The sequence below is a fragment of the Pelodiscus sinensis genome, unplaced genomic scaffold (assembly GCF_049634645.1).
Source record: "Pelodiscus sinensis isolate JC-2024 unplaced genomic scaffold, ASM4963464v1 ctg84, whole genome shotgun sequence".
Classification (NCBI taxonomy): Eukaryota; Metazoa; Chordata; order Testudines; family Trionychidae; genus Pelodiscus; species Pelodiscus sinensis.
In genome coordinates, this window is record NW_027465889.1 from 300,902 (window position 1) to 321,163 (window position 20,262).

At 50.2% G+C, this 20,262-nt stretch overlaps 1 protein-coding gene across 2 annotated transcripts in view; it reads left to right on the top strand.

Annotated features, from left to right (window-relative positions):
- M1AP (meiosis 1 associated protein) overlaps window positions 1-10,525 on the top strand; it is an 85,366-nt gene extending 74,841 nt beyond the window's left edge. Inside the window, exons 8-10 of one of the 2 annotated variants that reach the window (XM_025184314.2) lie at window positions 3,455-3,661; window positions 9,956-10,114; window positions 10,388-10,525. In XM_025184314.2, coding sequence (XP_025040099.2) covers window positions 3,455-3,661; window positions 9,956-10,114; window positions 10,388-10,525 — 504 coding nt within the window. The other variant, XM_025184315.2, reaches the window with a different exon arrangement.
- The last annotated feature ends 9,737 nt before the right edge of the window (window positions 10,526-20,262 follow it).

Genomic DNA, 20,262 nt, shown 5'->3' on the forward strand with positions numbered 1-20,262 from the left:
GAAAGGACCTTCCCTCTTATCCCATGACAATGTAATTTACACAAGAGCCTTTGGTGAGGGACTTTGTCAAAGGCTTTCTGAAAATCTAAGTATACTATGCACCCACCTTATAGTAGCCCCATCTAGGTTGCATTTCTCTAGTTTATTGATAAGAATACAATGTGAGACCACATCAAATGCCTTAGTAAAGTCTAGTTATACCACGTCCACTGCTTCTCCTTTATTCACAAGACTCGTTATCCTATCAAAGAAAGCTATCCGATTGGTTTGAGATGATTTGTTCTTTACAAATCCATGCTGGCTGTTCCCTATCACCTTATTATCTTCCAGGTGTTTGCAGATGAATTCCTTAATTATCTGCTACATTATCTTTCCTGGCACAGAAGTTAAACTGACTTCAGCCCTGGGCAGCAAGACTCAGGTTACAGTCCCACTACTTACCCCCTACTTACCTGCTTTATCCGGAAAGAGCCTCTTCAAACGCCAGCGATCAAATGGGATGTCAGTGGGAGGCCTACACAGAGAGAGGCCTGTAATGCAAGGCCAATCTCTCTTCCCCACTGGGCAGTGAAATGAAACAGTTTGGCTACAGTTTGGTGCCCTGCCCAGGTGATGGGGACTCAGGCCTTGTCTTTGACCCACCTCACCTGGGATGATACAGCTCAGACAGACTCAGGTTTCAGTCCCCCTGCTTCCTGGGGTTGTGTAGTAACTTCAGGGGGTTGTGGTGCCATGAAATATGCAAACCCCTGGACTCAATGATCACAGTGGTCTCTTCTGGGCTTAGAAGCTAGAAATGAAGAAGTGAAAAGCAGAGTTCTGGCCCCCAGCCTGGGGAGCAGGGTCTCACTAAGCCAGGCGCTGTGCACTTCGACAGCTGGGCAGTTTGGAACAATCCGTCTTAGTGATGGAGCCAGTTACAGCCAGGCCCGCACCACTCTGTATAATCACCAGGTCTTGGGTGGACACAATCACAAGTCCCACATGCTTCTAAGCCAGCTGAGTCAGGGCAGAGTCTAACGTCCGCTCCTAGCTCTGGGAGTGCAGGGCCCACCCCATGGCTCAGACCTCTTGTCTGAGATGGACCTTCGGGACTGCCCACTTGTCCTATGAAACCAATAACAGTCTCAGGAACCAGCCACGCCCTCCCACTTGCTTAGACGCGCTTCCCTGGAGCCCCACACAGGCTGCAGTGGTGCTGGGCTTCTATTTTAACCCCTGTAGGAGCAGCGGGCAGCAATGGGCCTCGGCTACTGAGCGGACCTCATGAGCGGGCCTCTTTGCCGCAGTGGCTGCAAGACTGTCGTAAGGAGGGTGGTCTCCCGGTAGGGTTGCCAGATGGTTGAAACAAAAATACCGAACACCTGACCCCCCAAAAAACCGGGACAAAATTCTGTTGAAGGGGGAAAAAGGGGGGGGGGGGGACCAAAGTTGCTGAGCAAAAAAAAAAAGAGAGTGCAGGGATAGGAGCAGGGGAGCGGTTGAGCACTAAGACCCAGGGGAAGCATTGCTTCCCCTAGGTCTTTTGGATGGCAGCCTTGGGGAACCAGGTAAGCTCGGGGGCTGGGGTTGGGGGTGTTGGGAGCCAGGCGGGGTTCAGAGGGGAGGCCGGGCACTGAGTGTTTGTAGGGTTGCCAGGTGCCTGGCATTTTCGCCTTCTGGCCGGGAAACATTCAGAGAATACCGAACAGCTCAGGACAGCTCAGGCGTCCAGGAGTCTCTGAATTTTTTACCAGACAGGAGCTGAAAATACCAGCCTGTCCGGGTGAATACTGGACACCTGGCAGCCCTACTACCGGGACAGGGCGGTTTTGCTCACTGCGCTTGCATGCTGTGACGGCGCGTTGGGGGTCCCCCATCTCCTGCACCCCGAAATGGCACAAACAGACTCCACCAGCCAGTGGAATTGAGGGTGGTTTATTGCTTCTCCACGATACAGCGTAGCGTAAGAGGCCTCAGTGCCCCCTTGAGATGGGGGGATCCCAGCACCCTCCCCAGTTCCTTCTTCCCTGCTTTCCCGACAGGAACTAACTCCCCCTCTCCAAGCCCTGCCCCCAGCCAGGGCAGCATTCCACCTCCCTTTGTTTCTCCCCATAGGGGGTTGGCTGGTTCAACCGGTATGGTACCTTTGCATAATAAGGTTTTCCCTGCTGGGTCTTGCTCCAGACAGCAGAGGTCACCACAGCCCAGCAAGTACCCCCACTACGTCACACATGCCTAGAGTTGCAGGGTGCCCTGGGCCGTAGCAGCGCTGCGATTGGATGCAGAGAGAGCGCACGACTCCTACAATCAGTGCCACATGCAATCAGCACGCACCTCCCTTCACATGCCCTGGCTTGACATGTATGTCTAGGGTTGCCAGATGGTTTAACCAAAAATATCGAACACTTCCCCCCCTTCCCTTTCCAAAAAAAAACACCGGGGAAAAAATTCTGTTGAGAAAAAAAAAGGGGAGACCAAAGTTGTTGAGCAAAAAGGACCCCAAGAGTTGTTAAGCAAAAAAACATTTTTAAAAACCAGCATGGCCCCTTTAAGAAATGCTTTTGAGTGTTTTTGGCCCTAACAGGCTGCCAGCGGTCGCCCACCTTCTTGTCTCCCTGTTCTGGGCCAGGCAGCTCCCCCGCAGAACCAGGTAAGCACCCGGGATTCTCGCCTCCTGGCCGGGAAAAAAATCAGAAAATACCACGGGGACATTTCGGTGTCCGGTGTTCTCTGACTTCTCTTACCGGCCAGGAGGCGAAAATACCGGACTGTCCGGGCCGGTCCCGGACACCTGGCGCCCTACGTAGGGGTGTCACTTTAGTAATGCTGGTAGGAATAGAGTGATGCAGATGGAACCCAGTGGAATCGGGCAACAGTAAACACAACTTCTCGTGGGCCGCACACAGGATCCCAATGGGCCACGTTCAGCCCTTGGGCCACAGGCTGTCCACCCCTGCTAGAAGGGCAGAAAAGCAAGGAACACAGTAACAGGGTTTCTTAACCATGGAAACTTTACTCTGACAGGCGGAAGATACCCCTTGTCCTGCTCTCAGCTCTCCCCTGAGTCTGGGGTTCAGTGCTGCCCTCTCTCTCCTTCCACCCCTTCTTACCTGTGGTTGTGTCCAGGCCCCTCTTACATAGCCTATCCCATTGCCATGTGCACCATAGGGATGCTCCAGCCTCTCCTCCAGCTATAGGTTCCGGTGTAAAAAACATCAGTTTTTAGGGGTGGAATTAATCCTAGCAAAAAGTCATTAATGGCTCCAGATTGCAGCCTTGTAGGCTTCTCCAGGATAGTCCTTCAATCCCATTCCCAGAGAGGGTGTTGCCTTGAAAGCAATAAGTTCAGTGCCTAACACAAACTGGAGCTCATATCTGATACAGATTTAACCTCGGGCCCTGCACCCAGCTGAGGAAATCTGCCAGCCCTGCCCTGGTTTCACCCACCATTGCGTCTGGGTTTTGATTTCAGAAAAGGAACTGGATACTTTTAGCCAAGCGTGAGCCGCAGAGCGTAGGTCCAAGCTGGAGCATCACAGTGAATTCCCACTACGTCATCATCCCCTCCGACTCCTCCACGCTACTCGTCAAAGCCATTGCAGTCAGAGAACTCCTGCTGCCATGCAGTGTTCCAGCCCTCCCTGCTGGCCCTCCAGAGACCGCGCTCAGAACCATAGAGGTAAGTCAGAAATGGCCGCACACAAGTTTAGATAGCAAGAGGCAGTGTAGCTTCTGCATGCACAGGGCATCAGTTCACCAGCAGGGATGAGACATGCAGACATAGACATGTTCCCTACCATGTTCAGGTATCTAAAAGGGTGTTACAAGGAGGAGGGAGAAAACTTGTTCTTCCTGGCCTCTGAGGGTAGGACAAGAAGCAATGGGCTTAAACTGCAGCAAGGGAGGTTTAGGTTGGACATTAGGAAAAAGTTCCTAACTGGCAGGGTGGTTAAACACTGGAATAAATTGCCCAGGGAGGTTGTGGAAGCTCCATCTCGGGAGATATTTAAGAGCAGGTTAGATAAATGTCTACCAGGGATGGTCTAGACCCATGGTCACCAACCAGTAGATCGCGAGCTACCGGTAGATCTCAGGGGCTCTAAGAGCAGCTCTTGAGCCCTCTCTGAACTGCGCGCCTGTGCAGTACATTTACATTAGATTTCCTCATTTGAGGAGCAGCTACTCACTGAGCAACAACACAGGTGAGTAGCTGCGAGGAATGGTGGCTTTCACAGCTGGAGCTAGGCGCAGCCTCCCTGGGCTGAGCGCAGGGCAGCCGGGCTGGAGGGAAGAGAAGCAGCTGCCCGGCCAGCTGGCCATGGCGCTCAGCCAGAGTGCACCACACTTCATGTGGGCTGGTGCAGAGGAGAAGCTGCCTGGCCTGCTGGCTGTGGTGTTCAGCCCAGAGGAGGCTGAACCGCGCTCCAGCTGATTGGGCGGCTTCCCCTCTGCGCCTGCCCATGTGGAGCTTGGTGCACCCTGGCTGAGCACCATGGCCAGCTGGCCGGGCAGCCGCTTTTCTTTGCTCCAGCCCGGCTGCCCTGCGGTCAGTCCGGAGGGAGCGCGGGTCGGAGGCTTCCCTCCGTGGCTGGAGTAGGGAACTCCCTGCCCCCAACCTTGTTCCCTCTCCCTTGCCCCCCCGACCCCACTCCAGAAACCTGCCCCCCCCTGCAAAAACTTGTCCCCTGGCACCCTGCCCCCCCTGCAGAAACCAGTTCCTTCTGGCACCCTGTCTCCTACTACAGAAACCTGTCCCCCTGCTCCCCTCTGCAGAAACCTGTCCCCCCCAGCATCCTGTCCCCTGCTGCAGAAACCTGTCCTTGCACTCTGCCCCCTCTCTCCTGCCCCCACTGGCACCCTGTTCCCTGTCCCAGAACCCAGTAGCACTCCTCCCCAGTACTGTGTCCCCTGCTCCCAAAGGACTTTTCTATGGGTTAGTGACCCCTGACTCAAGGCAGGTTCCCTGCCATTCTCATAAATAAAGACAATGCAGAAACTTTTTGGCTGTGTCTACACTGGCAAGTTATTCCGGAAAATCAGCCGCTTTTCCAGAAAAACTTGCCAGCTGTCTACACAGTCCGCTTGAATTTCCAGAAAAGCACTGACGATCTAATGTAAAATCATCAGTGCTTTTCCGGAAAAACTATGCTGCTCCCGTTCGGGCAAAAGTCTTTTTCCGGAAAACTGTTCCAGAAAAGGGCCAGTGTAGACAGCACAGTAGTGTTTTCCGCAAAAAAGCCCCTATCGCGAAAATGAGGATCGGGGCTTTTTTGCGGAAAAGCGCGTATAGATTGGCCATGGACGCTTTTCCGGAAAAAGTGCTTTTCCGGAAAAGCATCTTGCCAATCTAGACGCGCTTTTCCGGAAATACTTTAAACGGAAAACCTTTTCCATTAAAAGCATTTCCGGAAAATCATGCCAGTGTAGACGTAGCCTTTGTGTTTAACATAGTATTCTATTTAAAAATGAAGCCTGGCCAACAAACCCCCAATTGGGGCCAAGCCCCCATCTGGCCACAACCACTCCTGCACTCCCCCTTCTCCAGACCCTAGATCTGAGCCTATCAAACACTGGAACCTCATGCCCTCAGCCCCTCACATACCCCAACCCAAATTCCTGTGGCTTGCTTCGTAGCCCAACACTGCCCGGCCTAAAGCACCCTCCCCGAGCCAGTGTCCCCTTCTCCACCTCCTCCTGCATCCAGATTTCCTCCCAGAGCTTGCACCTCTCACCCCTTCCCACACCCAAATCCCTCATTCCCACCCCAGAGCCTACACATCCTGTCTCAACCCAGCGGGGGTACGGCTAGACTGCAGGAGTTTTTCAGGATTCTGGAGATATCCCAGAAAAACTCTTCTGCATCCAGGGTTGCGTTTGTTCTTCCGCTTTTTTAGTGGAAGAGCAAACAGGCTCTTTTGGTCACCCCTATATTCCTCTTTCCACAAGGAATAAGGTGGCTTCCAAAAGAAGGGGTTTTTTTCTGACATTTGGTCCAGGGTAGACAGGCCAAATGTTGGAAAAACCTCTTCCTACAGAAGAATAAAAAATAAGCAGCAGTATAAGGATTGGGGATAGCAAGTGATGGAGAGGAGGAGAATAGAGAGGGCGGGGCTTCAAGGAAGGGGCGGGGCGGTAGATCTTTGCTTCATCTGTCATTTAAAAAGTGATCTTGGGTGTAAAAAGGTTGGAGACCACTGGTCTAGACAGTGCTGGGTCCTGCCATGGGGGCAGGAGACTGGACTCAATGACCTCTCGAGGGCCCTGCCAGTCCTAGTGTTCTGATTCTATGATTCCCTGTGTGCAAAACAGCAATATCTCCATTGGCTGGGAGTACAAGGTCCTCACACCCTCTCACTTGCATTCAGTGGCAGGCTTATTGACTGAATAGGTGTAACACAAGTAAGCCATTCTTAGGCGCTGGTTAGGCCTCAGTTGGAGTATTGTGTCCAGTTCTGGGCACTGCATTTCAAGAAAGAGGTGGAGAAATTGGAGAAGGCCCAGTGAAGAGCCACAAAAATTATGAAAGGTCTAGAGAACATGAGCTATCAGGGAAAACTGAAAGAACTGGGCTTGTTTGGTTTGGAAAAGAGAAGACTGAGGGGGGACATGATAGCAGTTTTCAAGTGTCTAAAAGGGTGTCACAAGGAGGAGGGAGAAAACTTGTTCATCTTGGCCTCTGAGGACAGGACAAGAAGCAATGGGCTTAAACGGCAGCAAGGGAGGTTGAGGTTGGACATTAGGAAAAACTTCCTGCCTGTCTGGTGGTAAAGCATCCTGCCTAGGGAGGTTGTGGAGTCTCCATTACTGGAGACATAGAAGAGCAGAATGAGCTAGACTGTGCTTGGTCCTGCCATGAGGGCAGGGGACTAAACTTGATGACCTAAGGTCCCTTCCAGTTCTAGGATTCTCCCCATCACTCTTCCTCCCCCACCCCAAAGAGTTTGTGCGAAGGGATAGCTAGGGAAAGCCAGCCCCTGCCTGGGGGGGGCTGGCAGGTGAATAAAGGAGCGAAGGGTTGTGAAATGTTTTGATTAGTTGCAGCTAGGAACATCCAGGGCCCTCAGCAAGATTTCCAAAGGCAGCCTGACTGAGCAGCAGTTTTTCTAGCCAATGGAGAATCATAGAATCACACAAAATCAGGCTTGGAAGAGACCTCAGGAGACCATCTAGTCCAACCCGCTGCTCAAAGCAGGACCAATAAAACCATTCCAGCCAGGGCTTTGTCAAGCCGGGACTTAAAAACATCTAAGGGTGGAGAGTCCTCCACCTCCGGAGGCAACCCAGTCTAGTGCTTCCCCACCCAGCTCGGGAAATAGTTATTCCTAATGTCCAACCTAGACCTCCCCCACTGCAGCTTGAGACCATTGCTCCTTGTTCTGCATCCGTCACCACTTAAAGGAGCACTCAAGGGTGATAAGGTCATTGGCAGAGAAACTAACTGAATTCTTTGCTTCGGTCTTCATGACTGAGGATACTAGGGAGTTTCCCAAACCTGAGCCATTCCTTTTAGGTCCCTCACCAAACGCTCTTAAGTAAAATAAATTGTCCTGGGATAAGAGGGAAGGTCCTCTCCTGGATTGATACCTGGTTAAAAGACAGGAAACAAAGGGTAGGAATAAAGAGTAAGATTTCAGAATGGAAAGGAACAGGTGGTATCCCTCAGGGATCCATAGTGGAACCAATCCTACTCAACCTATTTATAAATGATCTAGAGAAAGGGGTAAACAGTGCAGTGGCAAAATTTGCAGATGATACTAAACTGCTCAAGATAGTTAAGACCAAAGCGGACTGGGAAGAGCTTCAGAAGGATCTTACAAAACTAGTAGACTAGATAACAAAATGGCAATAAAATTCAGTGTTGATAAATGTAAAATAATTCACATTGGAAGGAAGAATTCCAACTATACATACAATATGATGATTACCTGTTGTGTTCCCTCCCTCTGGGGCATCTGGTATTGGCCACTGTCAGCAGACAGGATACTGGGTTGGATGGACTGTTGGTCTGACCCAGTATGGCCATTATGTTCGGGACTAATTTAGCTACAACTACTCAAGAAAGAGATCTTGGAGTCATTGTAGCTAGTTCTCCGAAAACATTCACTCAATGGCTACGTCTACACTGACATGATTTTCCGGAAATGCTTTTAATGGAAAAGGTTTTCCGTTAAAAGTATTTCTGGAAAAGCGCATCTAGATTGGCAGGACGCTTTTCCGGAAAAGCACTTTTTCCGGAAAAGCATCCGTGGCCAATCTAGACGCGCTTTTCCGCAAAAAAGCCCCAATCCTCATTTTCGCGATTGGGGCTTTTTTGCTGAAAACACTACTGTGCTGTCTACACTGGCCCTTTTCCGGAACAGTTTTCTGGAAAAAGACTTTTGCCCGAATGGGAGCAGCATAGTTTTTCCGGAAAAGCACTGATGATTTTACATTAGCTCGTCAGTGCTTTTCCAGAAATTCAAGCAGCCAGTGTAGACAGCTAGCAAGTTTTTCCGGAAAAGCGGCTGATTTTCCGGAATAACTTGCAAGTGTAGACACAGCCAATGTGCAGCGGCAGTCAAAAAAGCAAACGATGTTAGGAGTCATTAAAAAAGGGATTGAGAATAAGACAGAGAATATCTTATTGTCTCTATATAAAACCAGGGTATGCCCACATTTTGAATACTACATACAGATATGGTCACCTTATCTCAAAAAAGATAACTTGGCATTAGAAAAGGTTCAGAGAAGGGCAACAAAAATGATGAGGGGTTTGGAATGGGTCCCATATGAAAAGAGATTTTAAAAACTAGGACTTTTCAGCTTGTAAAAGAGGACTAAGGGGGATATGATAAAGGTCTATAAAATCATGACTGGTGTGGAAAAATAAATAAGGAAAAGTTATTCACTTGTTCCCATAATATAAGAAGTAGCAGTCACCAAATGAAATTAATAGGTAGCAGGTTTAAAACAAACAAAATAAAGTACTACTTCACACAAAACACACAGTCAACCTGTGGAACTCCTTGCAGGAAGATGTTGTGAAGACCAGGACTTAACACGGTTCAAAAAAGAGCTAGGTCAATTCATGGAGGTTAGGCCATTAATGGCTATTAGCCAGGATGGGTAGCGATGGTGTCCCTGGCCTTTGTTTGTCAGAAGCTGGGAATGGGCGACAGAGGAGGGATCACTTGATGACTCCCTATTCTGTTCATTCCCTTGGAGGGCGCCTGGCATTGGCCACTGTCGGCAGACAGGACACTGGGCTAGATGGACCTTGATCTAATCCCAGTATGGCCGGTTTTATGTTTTTACAAGAACAGCCTGGCTCCATCTTCTTTGGAACCCCCTTCAGGTAGTTGAAGGCTGCTATCAAATCCCCCCTCACTCTTCTCTTCTGCAGGCTAAACAAATCCAAATCCCTCTGCCTCTCCTCATAGGTCATGTGCCCCAGCCCCTAAATCGTATTTGTTGCCCTTTGCTGGATTTTCTCCAATTTGTCCACATCCTTTTTGTAGTAGGGGGCCCAGAACTGGACACAATACTTCAGATGTGGCCTCACCAGTGCTGAATAAAGGGGAATAATCGCTTCCCTTGATCTGCAGGCAATGCTCCTCCCAAAGCACCCCCCTATGCTGTTAGCCTTGGCTACAAGGGCACATTGGTGACTCCAGCTTCTTCTCTACAGTAACCCCAGGCCCTTTTCTACAGAACTGTCACTTAGCCAGGTTGTCCCAGCCTGTAGCAGGGCTTTGGAGTCTTCTGTGCTAAGTGCAGGATTCTGCACTCGTTCTTGCTGAGCCTCATCCGATTCCTTTTAGCCCAGTCTGGCCAGATGAGGGCCTGCACAGCTTCTATCAGTCACCGTGGTGGACGCTTTGGCTCCTCCCTGCCCCGGCGACTGGAAGGAGTTCCTATCGCTTCAGCAGGGAAGCTGGGATGCTGGGCATTTACATGGCACCGGCTGGGACCTGCCTCTCACTTCTCTGCACAGAGTGCCTTGAACAGTCTGGACGTGGAACCTAGATACAACCCCCTCCACGTGAACAGTCACCTCTACAAATACCTGAGGAGCGGGCTCTCCAGAGCCCCGGGCCGGCAGCAGGCCCAGCCCAAGGAGCATCGCCCAGGAGAGCGCCGTCACTCCAGACAGGTACAGGTCGCGCCCGCTGGCTGTGACGCTAGCGCTGAGCAGGCAGACCAGGCTTGCTGCTGGGAGGGAGGTGGTTCAGGAGTCCCCCCAGTTACACATCGGGAAAGAGGCAGGGGACGTGTCCCCAGAGTGCCCATACCCACCTTCTGGGGCGCTCCGCCGGACCCTTGCTCAGCTCTCACAGGGCAGCAAGCAGCTCACAATAGCTTGTGGCTAAGGGGCACAGCCGCTCCCCTCCACAGCGGGTGCTCACTGTGTGTTCCTGCATTGCAGCACCAGAGCAAAGCTAAGGCCACGGTGGCTCCCCTTCTGCTGGCTCCCCCGCCACCCAGCGCCTCTGCGGGGAGGAAGGACGCCTGTGAGCTCTCACTCTTCTCCGGCGAGGACAGTGAATTCCTGGGGGCAATGTAAGGACCAGGGCCTTTCTCTGCTACAGGCCCAAGTGTTGAGACACCCAGTTCGTGTCACTGCGTGCTCCCAGCTCAGCCTGTTGCTGGGCTCATTGCTTGCAGGCCCCCCAGGTGCCAGCAAGGACAAGGTCAGGCAAGTGCTGGGCTGCTTGGCCTTGCTGTCCATGGGGCGTCTCCCCCTTCACTTGCTATTTGTCTAGTTGTGTTAGTTGTTGGGAGTCTCCAAGGAGCCTGCTCCCCAGGTGCCCCTCTCCGGCCAGCAGACCCATTGCTACCCCACATGGCACTTCCCATTGGTGTTAAGTGTGGCAAGCGCATCCCCAAAGCCACGGCCCAGGGATTGCATTCTATCAAGAGGCGAGCGGTGTCCACAGGGCTCCGTGCAAAGGCCTGGGCCTGGACACAGGCAGCATCAGGGCTGGTCCCTGCACAGGCTCCAATACCGAACCACTGGCACCCCGCCCAAGCAGGCTGCCGGAGTGAAATGGGTTCCAAGTTCATCTGAGGTCCCCTGAGTTCCATGCAGCCCCGCAGCTTGCTGCAGTGGTGCACACAGCCAGTGGCAGGTTACCCAGTGCAGCACCATGATCAGAGGCACTGCCCTAGCCCCCGGGACTATCACCCTGCTCCCTGGCCACTCCAGCTGGGAGCTCTGGGCCTGCCCTGCAGACAGTGTTGGAACCACAGCCGACAAGTAGTCACCTCCCTGCACAGAACTCTGGCTCTGGGGCCAAAGGGAGGGTGTGGGGCTTCCTTGAGAGCATCTCCCCCGTACAGGACTCGGGCCAGGCTCCCCAGAATCAGCGCAGGGGCGAGGGAGCTGGCCCTGCCAGAGCAGGTGCTGCGGAGAGTGCAAATCCCAGGCCTGGCAGCAAGATAGCCAGAGCTTGGTCTGCAAAGTGGTTTCCAGTTAGGGCCTTACTGGGGTTCCTCGCGTGGCCTCGTGAGCTCCTGGAGTAGCCAGGGCGGTACCCAGCCAGGGTAGGTCGCTGCCTCCCACATGTTATGGTTCAACAATAAAATGATTTCGCATGACACCTGCGCTCCCAGCAATTGACCATTCCCAGCCTGTCGAGCTCCCCCCTTGTCCTTGCGCCCTCACCTGATTGGCTCGTGCAGTGCCAGGCCCACAGGGAGCTGAGATGCCAGGGCGTGCCGTGGAGCAGTGATGGCTCTGCAGTAGCGGGCGTTGCTGGCCGTCAGGCTGGGGAAAAGCAGGTGCTGCAGGGCGGGGCACCTTGGACACAAGCAGCCAGGTGGAATTGTCTCCTCTAGGCATGAGCCCGAGCTGTTCCATCACAGGAGCAGGTGGGCCAGTCCCTCGGCCGGCCCCACCCAGGCAGAAGCGAGAGTGTTCCTAGGGCGAGGACCTGACGTTGTAACAGCCCCCCACTAAACACAGCAAAGGCCATGGCCTGGGTACTGCATGGCACTGGCTGCCAGAGGCTGCGCCCCCCAACCAAACACCATTGCAAGGATGCGATCGTGTCGCTCCCTTCCAACTGGCAGGTGGGCGCCCTACATCAGCTGCTTTCCCCCTTTCAAACTCTGCGCTGCTGTGACCCGCCTCCTTCAGCTCGTCCCACTGCCAGCTCCTAGAGCCCTCAGCCCCTCCACTAAATTGCCTGCTCAGGGCAGGCCCGTGGACGGCTCGCAGGGCTGTGGCTGTGTCAGCTACAGTGGGGCATGAACAGGAACAGCCTGCGGCGGGAGGCTGAAATCCAACGCCCACAAAGACAGCCTGGGGGGCAGGGCATGGCAGCAGCACTGTGGGGAAGGGGCAGGCAGTCGTGGAGTCAGCAAGGCAATGCTGTTGTAAAGGCCTGGTGCACAGATCAGAGGCAGCAATGGTCTCTGCTCCACTCGGCCCTGGCAAGGCCTCAGCCCAAATGCAAGTGCCAGTTTGGTCACTAACGTGTAGAGTGGAGCTAGAGCAATTGGAAAGAATCTGCAGGTATGTGAGAAAAGCGACTCGAGGGACGGAAAGCGAGCCACACGAGCAAGGGCTGAGGGAACTGAGTATGGGCTGTTTGGAAAAGAGGAGATTAAGGGGCAGACGTGACAGTGGTCTTCAGATACTGACTAGGCTGCCATAAAACATGGGAAAAGTGATTCCCTTGCACAGAGGGCAGGAGAGGAGGCCAAAGGTTCAAACTACAGCAGAGCAGATTCAGGTTAAAGCACCCTACCATAAGCACAGCGGGGCTCACAGGCTGTCTGGGGAGGGCGTGGAAGCTCCTTCACTGGAGGTTTTCCAAATGAGGCTAGAACCTTCTGTCTGGGGTGGGTCAGACTGTAACTCCTGCGTCGTGGTTACACCGGAGGAGCCTTGCAGTCCCTTCTGACCCTGCGCTTCTGTGACTCTAGGAGCTCCAGAGGCCCACGTGCAACCAGCTGCCCAGTGGTCACTTCAGGCCCAACCGCCCATACAGGCATGCTGGGACACAGCAGCCCTCCCTGCAGTGTTCATACGGAGCATGCAGCGCCCAAAGCAGGAGCTCACTGCACAGCCACTCTCCTCAAAACAGGAATCCCAACGATCTCCCAAGAGTCTCCCCACCCACTGTTCTTCCCACAGGGGTAAGACCCGGCCAAGGCCTGCCCACCCATCTGCCCCTCCCCTAGCACTGGGGCTCTGTGCTCAGTAAAGCTCAGACTTGCTTCGCTGGACCCAGCTCCAGGCCACGCACAGGTGGAAGCAGGTGCAATGCTACTGCAAAGGTCGTGGGCCAGGGAGACAGCTGCAGCCAGCTGTGGGTGAACATAAGAACATAAGAACGGCCGTACTGGGTCAGACCAAAGGTCCATCTAGCCCAGTATCCTGTCTACCGACAGTGGCCAGCACCAGGTACCCCAGAGAGGGTTGACCGAAGACAATGATCAAGTGATTTGTCTCCTGCCATCCCTCTCCAGCCTCTGACAAACAGAGGCCAAGGACACCATTTTATCCCCTGGCTAATAGCCTTTTATGGACCTAACCTCCATGAATTTATCCAGCTTCTCTTTAAACTCTATTATAGTCCTAGCCTTCACCGCCTCCTCTGGCAAGGAGTTCCACAGGTTGACAACACGCTGTGTGAAGAAGAACTTCCTTTTATTAGTTTTAAACCTGCTACCCATTAATTTCATTTGGTGTCCTCTAGTTCTTCTATTATGGGAACTAATAAATAACTTTTCTTTATCAGCCCTCTCCACACCACTCATGATTTTATAGACCTCTATCATATCCCCCCTCAGTCTCCTCTTTTCTAAACTGAAAAGTCCCAGTCTCTTTAGCCTCTCCTCATATGGGACCCATTCCAAACCCCTAATCATCTTAGTTGCCCTTTTCTGAACCCTTTCCAAGGCCAAAATATCTTTTTTGAGGTGAGGAGACCACATCTGTACACAGTATTCCAGATGTGGGCGTACCATAGTTTTATACAGGGGCAGTAAGATGTTCTGGGTCTTATTTTCTATCCCTTTCCTAATAATTCCTAGCATCCTATTTGCCTTTTTGACCGCCACTGCACTCTGTGTGGAAGTTTTCAGAGAACTGTCCACGATAACTCCAAGATCTCTTTCCTGATTTGTCGTAGCCAAATTAGCCCCCCTCATACTGTACGTATAGTTGGGGTTATTTTTCCCAATGTGCATTACTTTACACTTATCCACATTAAATTTCATTTGCCATTTTGTTGCCCAATCACTCAGTTTGGTGAGATCTTGGAGTCCCTCACAGCCTGCTTCTGTCTTGACTATCCTAAACAGTTTGGTATCATCTGCAAACTTTACTACCTCACTGCTTACCCCTTTCTCCAGATCATTTATGAATAAGTTGAAAAGGATTGGTCCCAGGACTGACCCTTGGGGTACACCACTAGTTACCCCTCTCCAATCTGAAAATGTACCATTTATTCCTACCCTTTGTTTCCTGTCTTTTAACCAGTTCTCAATCCAAGAAAGGACCTTCCCTCTTATCCGATGGCCATGTAATTTACACAAGAGCCTTTGGTGAGGGATCTTGTCAAAGGCTTTCTGAAAATCCAAGTATACTATATCTACTGGATCCCCCTTGTCCGCATGTTTGTTAACCCCTTCAAAGAACTCTAATAGATTAGTAAGACAGGATTTCCCTTTACAGAAACCATGTTGACTTTTGTCCAACAAATTATGTTCTTCTACATGCTTCATAATTTTATTCTTTACTATTGTTTCGACTAATTTGCCCGGTACTGAAGTTAGACTTACCGGTCTGTAATTGCCAGGATCGCCTCTAGAGCCCTTTTTAAATATTGGTGTCACGTTGGCTACCTTCCAGTCATTAGGTACGGAAGCCGATTTAAAGGATAGGTTACAAATCACAGATAATAGCTCAGCAATTTCCCATTTAAGTTCTTTTAGAACCCTTGGATGAATGCCATCCGGTCCCGGAGATTTGTTAACATTAAGTTTTTCTATTTGTTCCAAAACCTCCTCTAATGACACTTCAATCCGGGACAGTTCCTCAGATTCATCACCCACAAAGGACGGTGCAGATTCAGGAATCTCCCCAACATCCTCAGCCGTGAAGACTGAAGCAAAGAAATCATTTAGTTTCTCCGCAATGGCTTTATCGTCCTTGATTGCTCCTTTTATAGCTCGATCATCTAGGGGACCCACAGGCTTTTTAGCAGGCTTCCTGCTTCTAATGTACTTAAAAAACATTTTGTTATTTCTTTTTGAGTTTTTGGCTAGCTGTTCCTCAAAATCTTTTTTTGCTTTTCTTATTACATGTTTACACTTGATTTGACAGGGTTTATGTTCCTTTCTATTTATCTCACTAGGATTGGACTTCTACTTCTTGAAAGATACCTTTTTGTCCCTCACTGCTTCTTTTACATGGTGGTTAAGCCACGGTGACTCTTTTTTAGGTCTCTTGCTATGTTTTTTAATTTGGGGTATACATTTAAGTTGGGCCTCTATTATGGTGTCTTTAAAAAGTTTCCATGCAGCTTTCAGGGATTTGGCTCTAGTCACTGTGCCTTTTAATTTCTGTTTAACTAACCTCCTCATTTTTGTGTAATTCCCCTTTTTGAAATTAAATGCCAGGGTGCTGGACTGCTGAGGTGTTCTTCCCGCCACAGGAATGTTGAATGTTAGTATATTATGGTCACTATTCCCAAGCGGTCCTGTAACGGTTATATCCTGGATCTGATCCTGCACTCCACTCAGGACTAAATCGAGAATTGCCTCTCCCCTTGTGAGTTCCTGCACTAGCTGCTCCAAGAAGCAGTCATTTAAGCCATTGAGAAATTTTATCTCCGCTTCTCTTCCTGAGGTGACATGTATCCAGTCAATATGGGGGTAATTAAAATCCCCCATTATTATAGAGTTCTCTATTTTGGTAGCCTCTCTAATTTCCCTCAGCATTTCTATGTCAGTATCGCTGTCCTGGTCAGGTAGTCGGTAATATATCCCTACTGCTAATTTCTTATTATTGGAGCATGGAATTTCTATCCATAGCGATTCTTTGGAACATGTTGATTCACTTAATATTTTTATTTCATTTGATTCTACGTTATCTTTCACATATAGTGCCACTCCGCCACCCACCCGGCCTGCTCTATCCTTTCTATATATTTTATATCCCAGTATGATTGTGTCCCACCCGGTATGGGTGCTGCCATAACATGAGAAGACATGACAAGCTAGAGCAGGCGAAGTGCATCCAGGCTGCCCGAGCCGAGGTTTCTGAGAAAGCAGCCGGCACCTGGCTCCTGAGACAATGCTGTGAAGAGAGGCAAGTAGGTGGAGTAGCTGCCAGCCCCAGGTCATTTCTGCTGCACAAATCTCGCTCTGTACAATTTGAGGTAACCCCTGCACACACACCCCTTTGCACTCAAGGAAAGCAGCTGGCTGCATTCAGCATAGCCATTGGGGATGTAAAAGGTTACCTGGTTACCCAGCAAGCATTAGCCTTACCAGCATCTTACCAGGTAACTGGAGGGCTGGCCTGGTCAGAGCAAGCCCTCTGGTCAGAGCAGCTCCCCCCCCCCCCGGCAGGACCCCAGCCACAGTTAGCTGCTTAAACATATCATTTAACCAGTTCACTTTTTATATGGGTATTACACCTCGAATAACCACAAGCCCCTTGGTGCAGGGACAGTGTCTGTGCAAAGCACCCAGCTCAGATGTTCAGTGTGATGCCTGCTGGGCCCAGGAACATCTGCACCAGAGAGCACGTTTCAGAGGGCTGGCTCACTTCTCTGGCACCTTTGGAACAGGTTATTGCTCCCACAGACAGAGCAGAAATTAGTTGAAGGGGAAGAGACAGACGCCACTTCCTGCCATATCTTAATTTAGGTAGCGAAGTAGCTTTAAATAGAAGAAAGTAAACCAGAGAACTGACATGCACCGCTGGACCCTGCTTCTCCGCGCAGAGGAGCTCTCCCGAGTGCAAAGATACCACAACGGCTCTTACCACCACATAAACCAATGTCACGCCCAGTGAGCTCGGAGACCTGGGACACTCCAGCCACTGGCTCTCGAGTCAAGAGACCACTGCAATCATCCAGTCTGGCTTTCTGCAGAGCACACCAGGGTCCTGCCTAGCGCAGACCTTTCAGAAAACGAGTCCATCTCCATGTAACAATTGTTAGTGATGGAGAACCCACCCTTGGTAAATTGTTCCCGTGGTTAAATACCCTCACTGCAAAATGCACACCTCATTGCGTCTAACCTCAACTTCCAGACGTTGGATTGCATGATCCATATCTGGCTAGACAGAAGAGTCCATTATGAAATATTTGATCCTCATGCTGGTACTTCTAGACTGATAAAGCCATCTCTTCACTTGCTACTTGTAAGGTTAAATAGACTGTGCTCCTGCAATATCTCGCCCTAAGGCAGGTTTTCTAACCCTTTAATATTCCTTTGGCTCTTCTCTAAACCCGCTCCAATTTATCAACAGGCTTTTGAACTGGGCACAGCAGCACTAGACACAATATTGAACAGAAAGATAGGGAGAAACTGGAGAGGGTCCAGAGAAGAGCAATAAAAATGATGAAAGGGCTAGAGAACATGAGCTCTGAGAGAAGACAGAAAGAATTGGGCTTGTTTAGTTTGGAAAGGAGAAGACAGAGGGGACATGAGAGCCGTTTTCAAGTATCTAAAAGGGTGTTACAAGGAGGAGGGGAAAAATTGTTCTACTTGGTCTCTGAGGATAGGACAAGCAGCAAAGGACTTAAACTGCAGCAAGGGAGGTTTAGGTTGGACATTAGGAAAAACTTCCTGTCAGGGTGGTTAAGCACTGGAATAAATTGCGGAGGGAGGTTGTGGAATCTCCATCTCTGGAGATATTCAAGAGCAGGTTAGAAAAAGACCTGTCAGGGATGATCTAGATCAGCTGTGTGCAACCCATGGGTTGCGGCTGTCTTCAGGGAGGGTTGCAGCACTGTGATTCAGGCCGGCCGGTATTTTCTTTTCCCAGCTCGGCACCCGAAGTACACGTGGCGGGAGCAGTAGGCGAGTGAAGCAGCATTTATTAAAAGAGGCCACGCCTTTTTGGGGGCGGGGGCTCAACCAAAATTTTCCTGGGAGGTTGCACTGAGAAAAAGGTTGTACACTACTGATCTAGATGGTGCTTTGTCCTGCCGTGAGTGCAGGGGACTGGATCTGATAACCTCAACTGCTCAAGATAGTTACGACCAAAGCAGATTGTGAAGAGCTTCAAAAAGATCTCACCAGACTAAGTGACTGGGCAACAAAATGGCAAATGAAATTTAATGTTCACAAATGTAAAGTAATACATATTGGAAAAATAATCCCAATTATCCATACAAAATTATGGGGACTAATTTAGCTACAACTACTCAAGACAGAGAACTTGGAGTCATTGTGGATAGTTCTCTGAAAACATCCACTCAGCCTGCGTCTAGACTGGCATGATTTTGTGCAAATACTTTTAACGGAAAAGTTTTTCTGTTAAAAGTATTTGCGCAAGAGAGTGTCTATACTGGCATGTGCCTTTGTGCAAAAGCATTAGTGCCCAGTGTAGACGCTCTCTTGCGCAAAAAAGCTCCAGTGGCCATTTTAGCCATCGGGCTTTCTTGCACAAGAAATTAATGTGGCTGTCTACACTGGCCCTTTTGCGCAAGAATACTGAGCGGGAGCATCAGAGTATTTGCACAAGAACCACTGATTTTGTACAGTACAAAGTCAGTGTTCTTGCGCAAATACTCGCGGCCAGTGTAGACAGGTGGCAAGATTTTGTGCAAAATCCTGCCAGTCTAGACGCAGCCTCAGTGTGCAGCAGCAGTCAAAAAAGCAAAAAGAATATTAGGAATCATTTAAAAAGGGATGGAGAATAAGGCAGAAAATATCTTATTGCTTCTGTAGGAAACCATGGTACGGTCACATCTTGCATACTGCGTACGGATGTGGTCATCTCATCTCAAAAAAGATATATTGGCATTGGAAAAGGTTCAGAAAAGGGCAACAAAAATGCTGAGGGGTTTGGAACAGGTCCCATAAGAAGAGAGATTAAAAAGACTTGGACTTTTCAGCTTACAAAAGAGGAGACAGAGGGTGTGTCTAGACTACATGCCTCCTTCGACGGAGGCATGTAGATTAGCCAGATCGGAAGAGGGAAATGAAGCCGCGATTAAAATAATCGCGGCTTCATTTAAATTTAAATGGCTGCCCCGATCTGCCGATCAGCTGTTTGTCGGCAGATCGGGAGAGTCTGGACGCGATGCCCCGACAAAGAAGCCTTTCTTCATCGACACAGGTAAACCTGGTTTCACGAGGCTTACCTGTGTCGATGAAGAAAGGCTTCTTTGTCGGGGCATCGCGTCCAGACTCTCCCGATCTGCCGACAAACAGCTGATCGGCAGATCGGGGCAGCCATTTAAATTTAAATGAAGCCGCGATTATTTTAATCGCGGCTTCATTTCCCTCTTCCGATCTGGCTAATCTACATGCCTCCGTCGACGGAGGCATGGAGTCTAGACACACCCTAAGAGGCGATATGATAGAGGTCTATAAAATCATGATTGGTGTGGAAAAAGTAAATAAGGAAAAGTTATTTACTTGTTCCCATAATATAAGAACTAGGGGGTCACCAAATGAAATTAATAGGTAGCAGGTTTAAAACAAACAAAAGGAAGTTTTTCTTCATGCAGCAGTCAACCTGTGGAACTCCTTGCCAGAGGATGTGGTGAAGACTAGGCCTTAAACAGGGTTCAAGAAAGAGCTAGATAGAATCATGGAGGTTAGGTTAATCAATGGCTATTAGCCAGGATGGGTAGGAATGGTGTCCCCAGACCCTGTTTGTCTGGTAATGGATGACAGCAGAGGAATCACATGATGATTACTTGTTCTGTTCACTCTCTCTGGGGCACCTGGTACTGGCCACTGTCAGCAGACAGGACACTGGGCTGGATGGACCTTTCGTCTGACCCAGTCTGGCTGTTCTTATCCCTGGTAGGGCATCCCTAAGTTCTAGTATTCTATGATAGCAGCAACGTCACATCAATGCCAAACACAGAGCTAAAGTACCCAGTTCACCCTTCCCAGGATCATATTGGCTCTTTTGGCCATAGCGCCACACTGGGAGCTCATGGTCAGCTGATTATCCCTCATGACCACAAATCTTTTTCCAAACACTGTTTCCCAGGACAGTCCCCCCTCCGGTATGTACGGCCTGCATCCTTTGTTCCCATAGGTACACGTTTACCTTAAGCCATATTAACACCCAGCATTTGCTTGTGCCCAGCT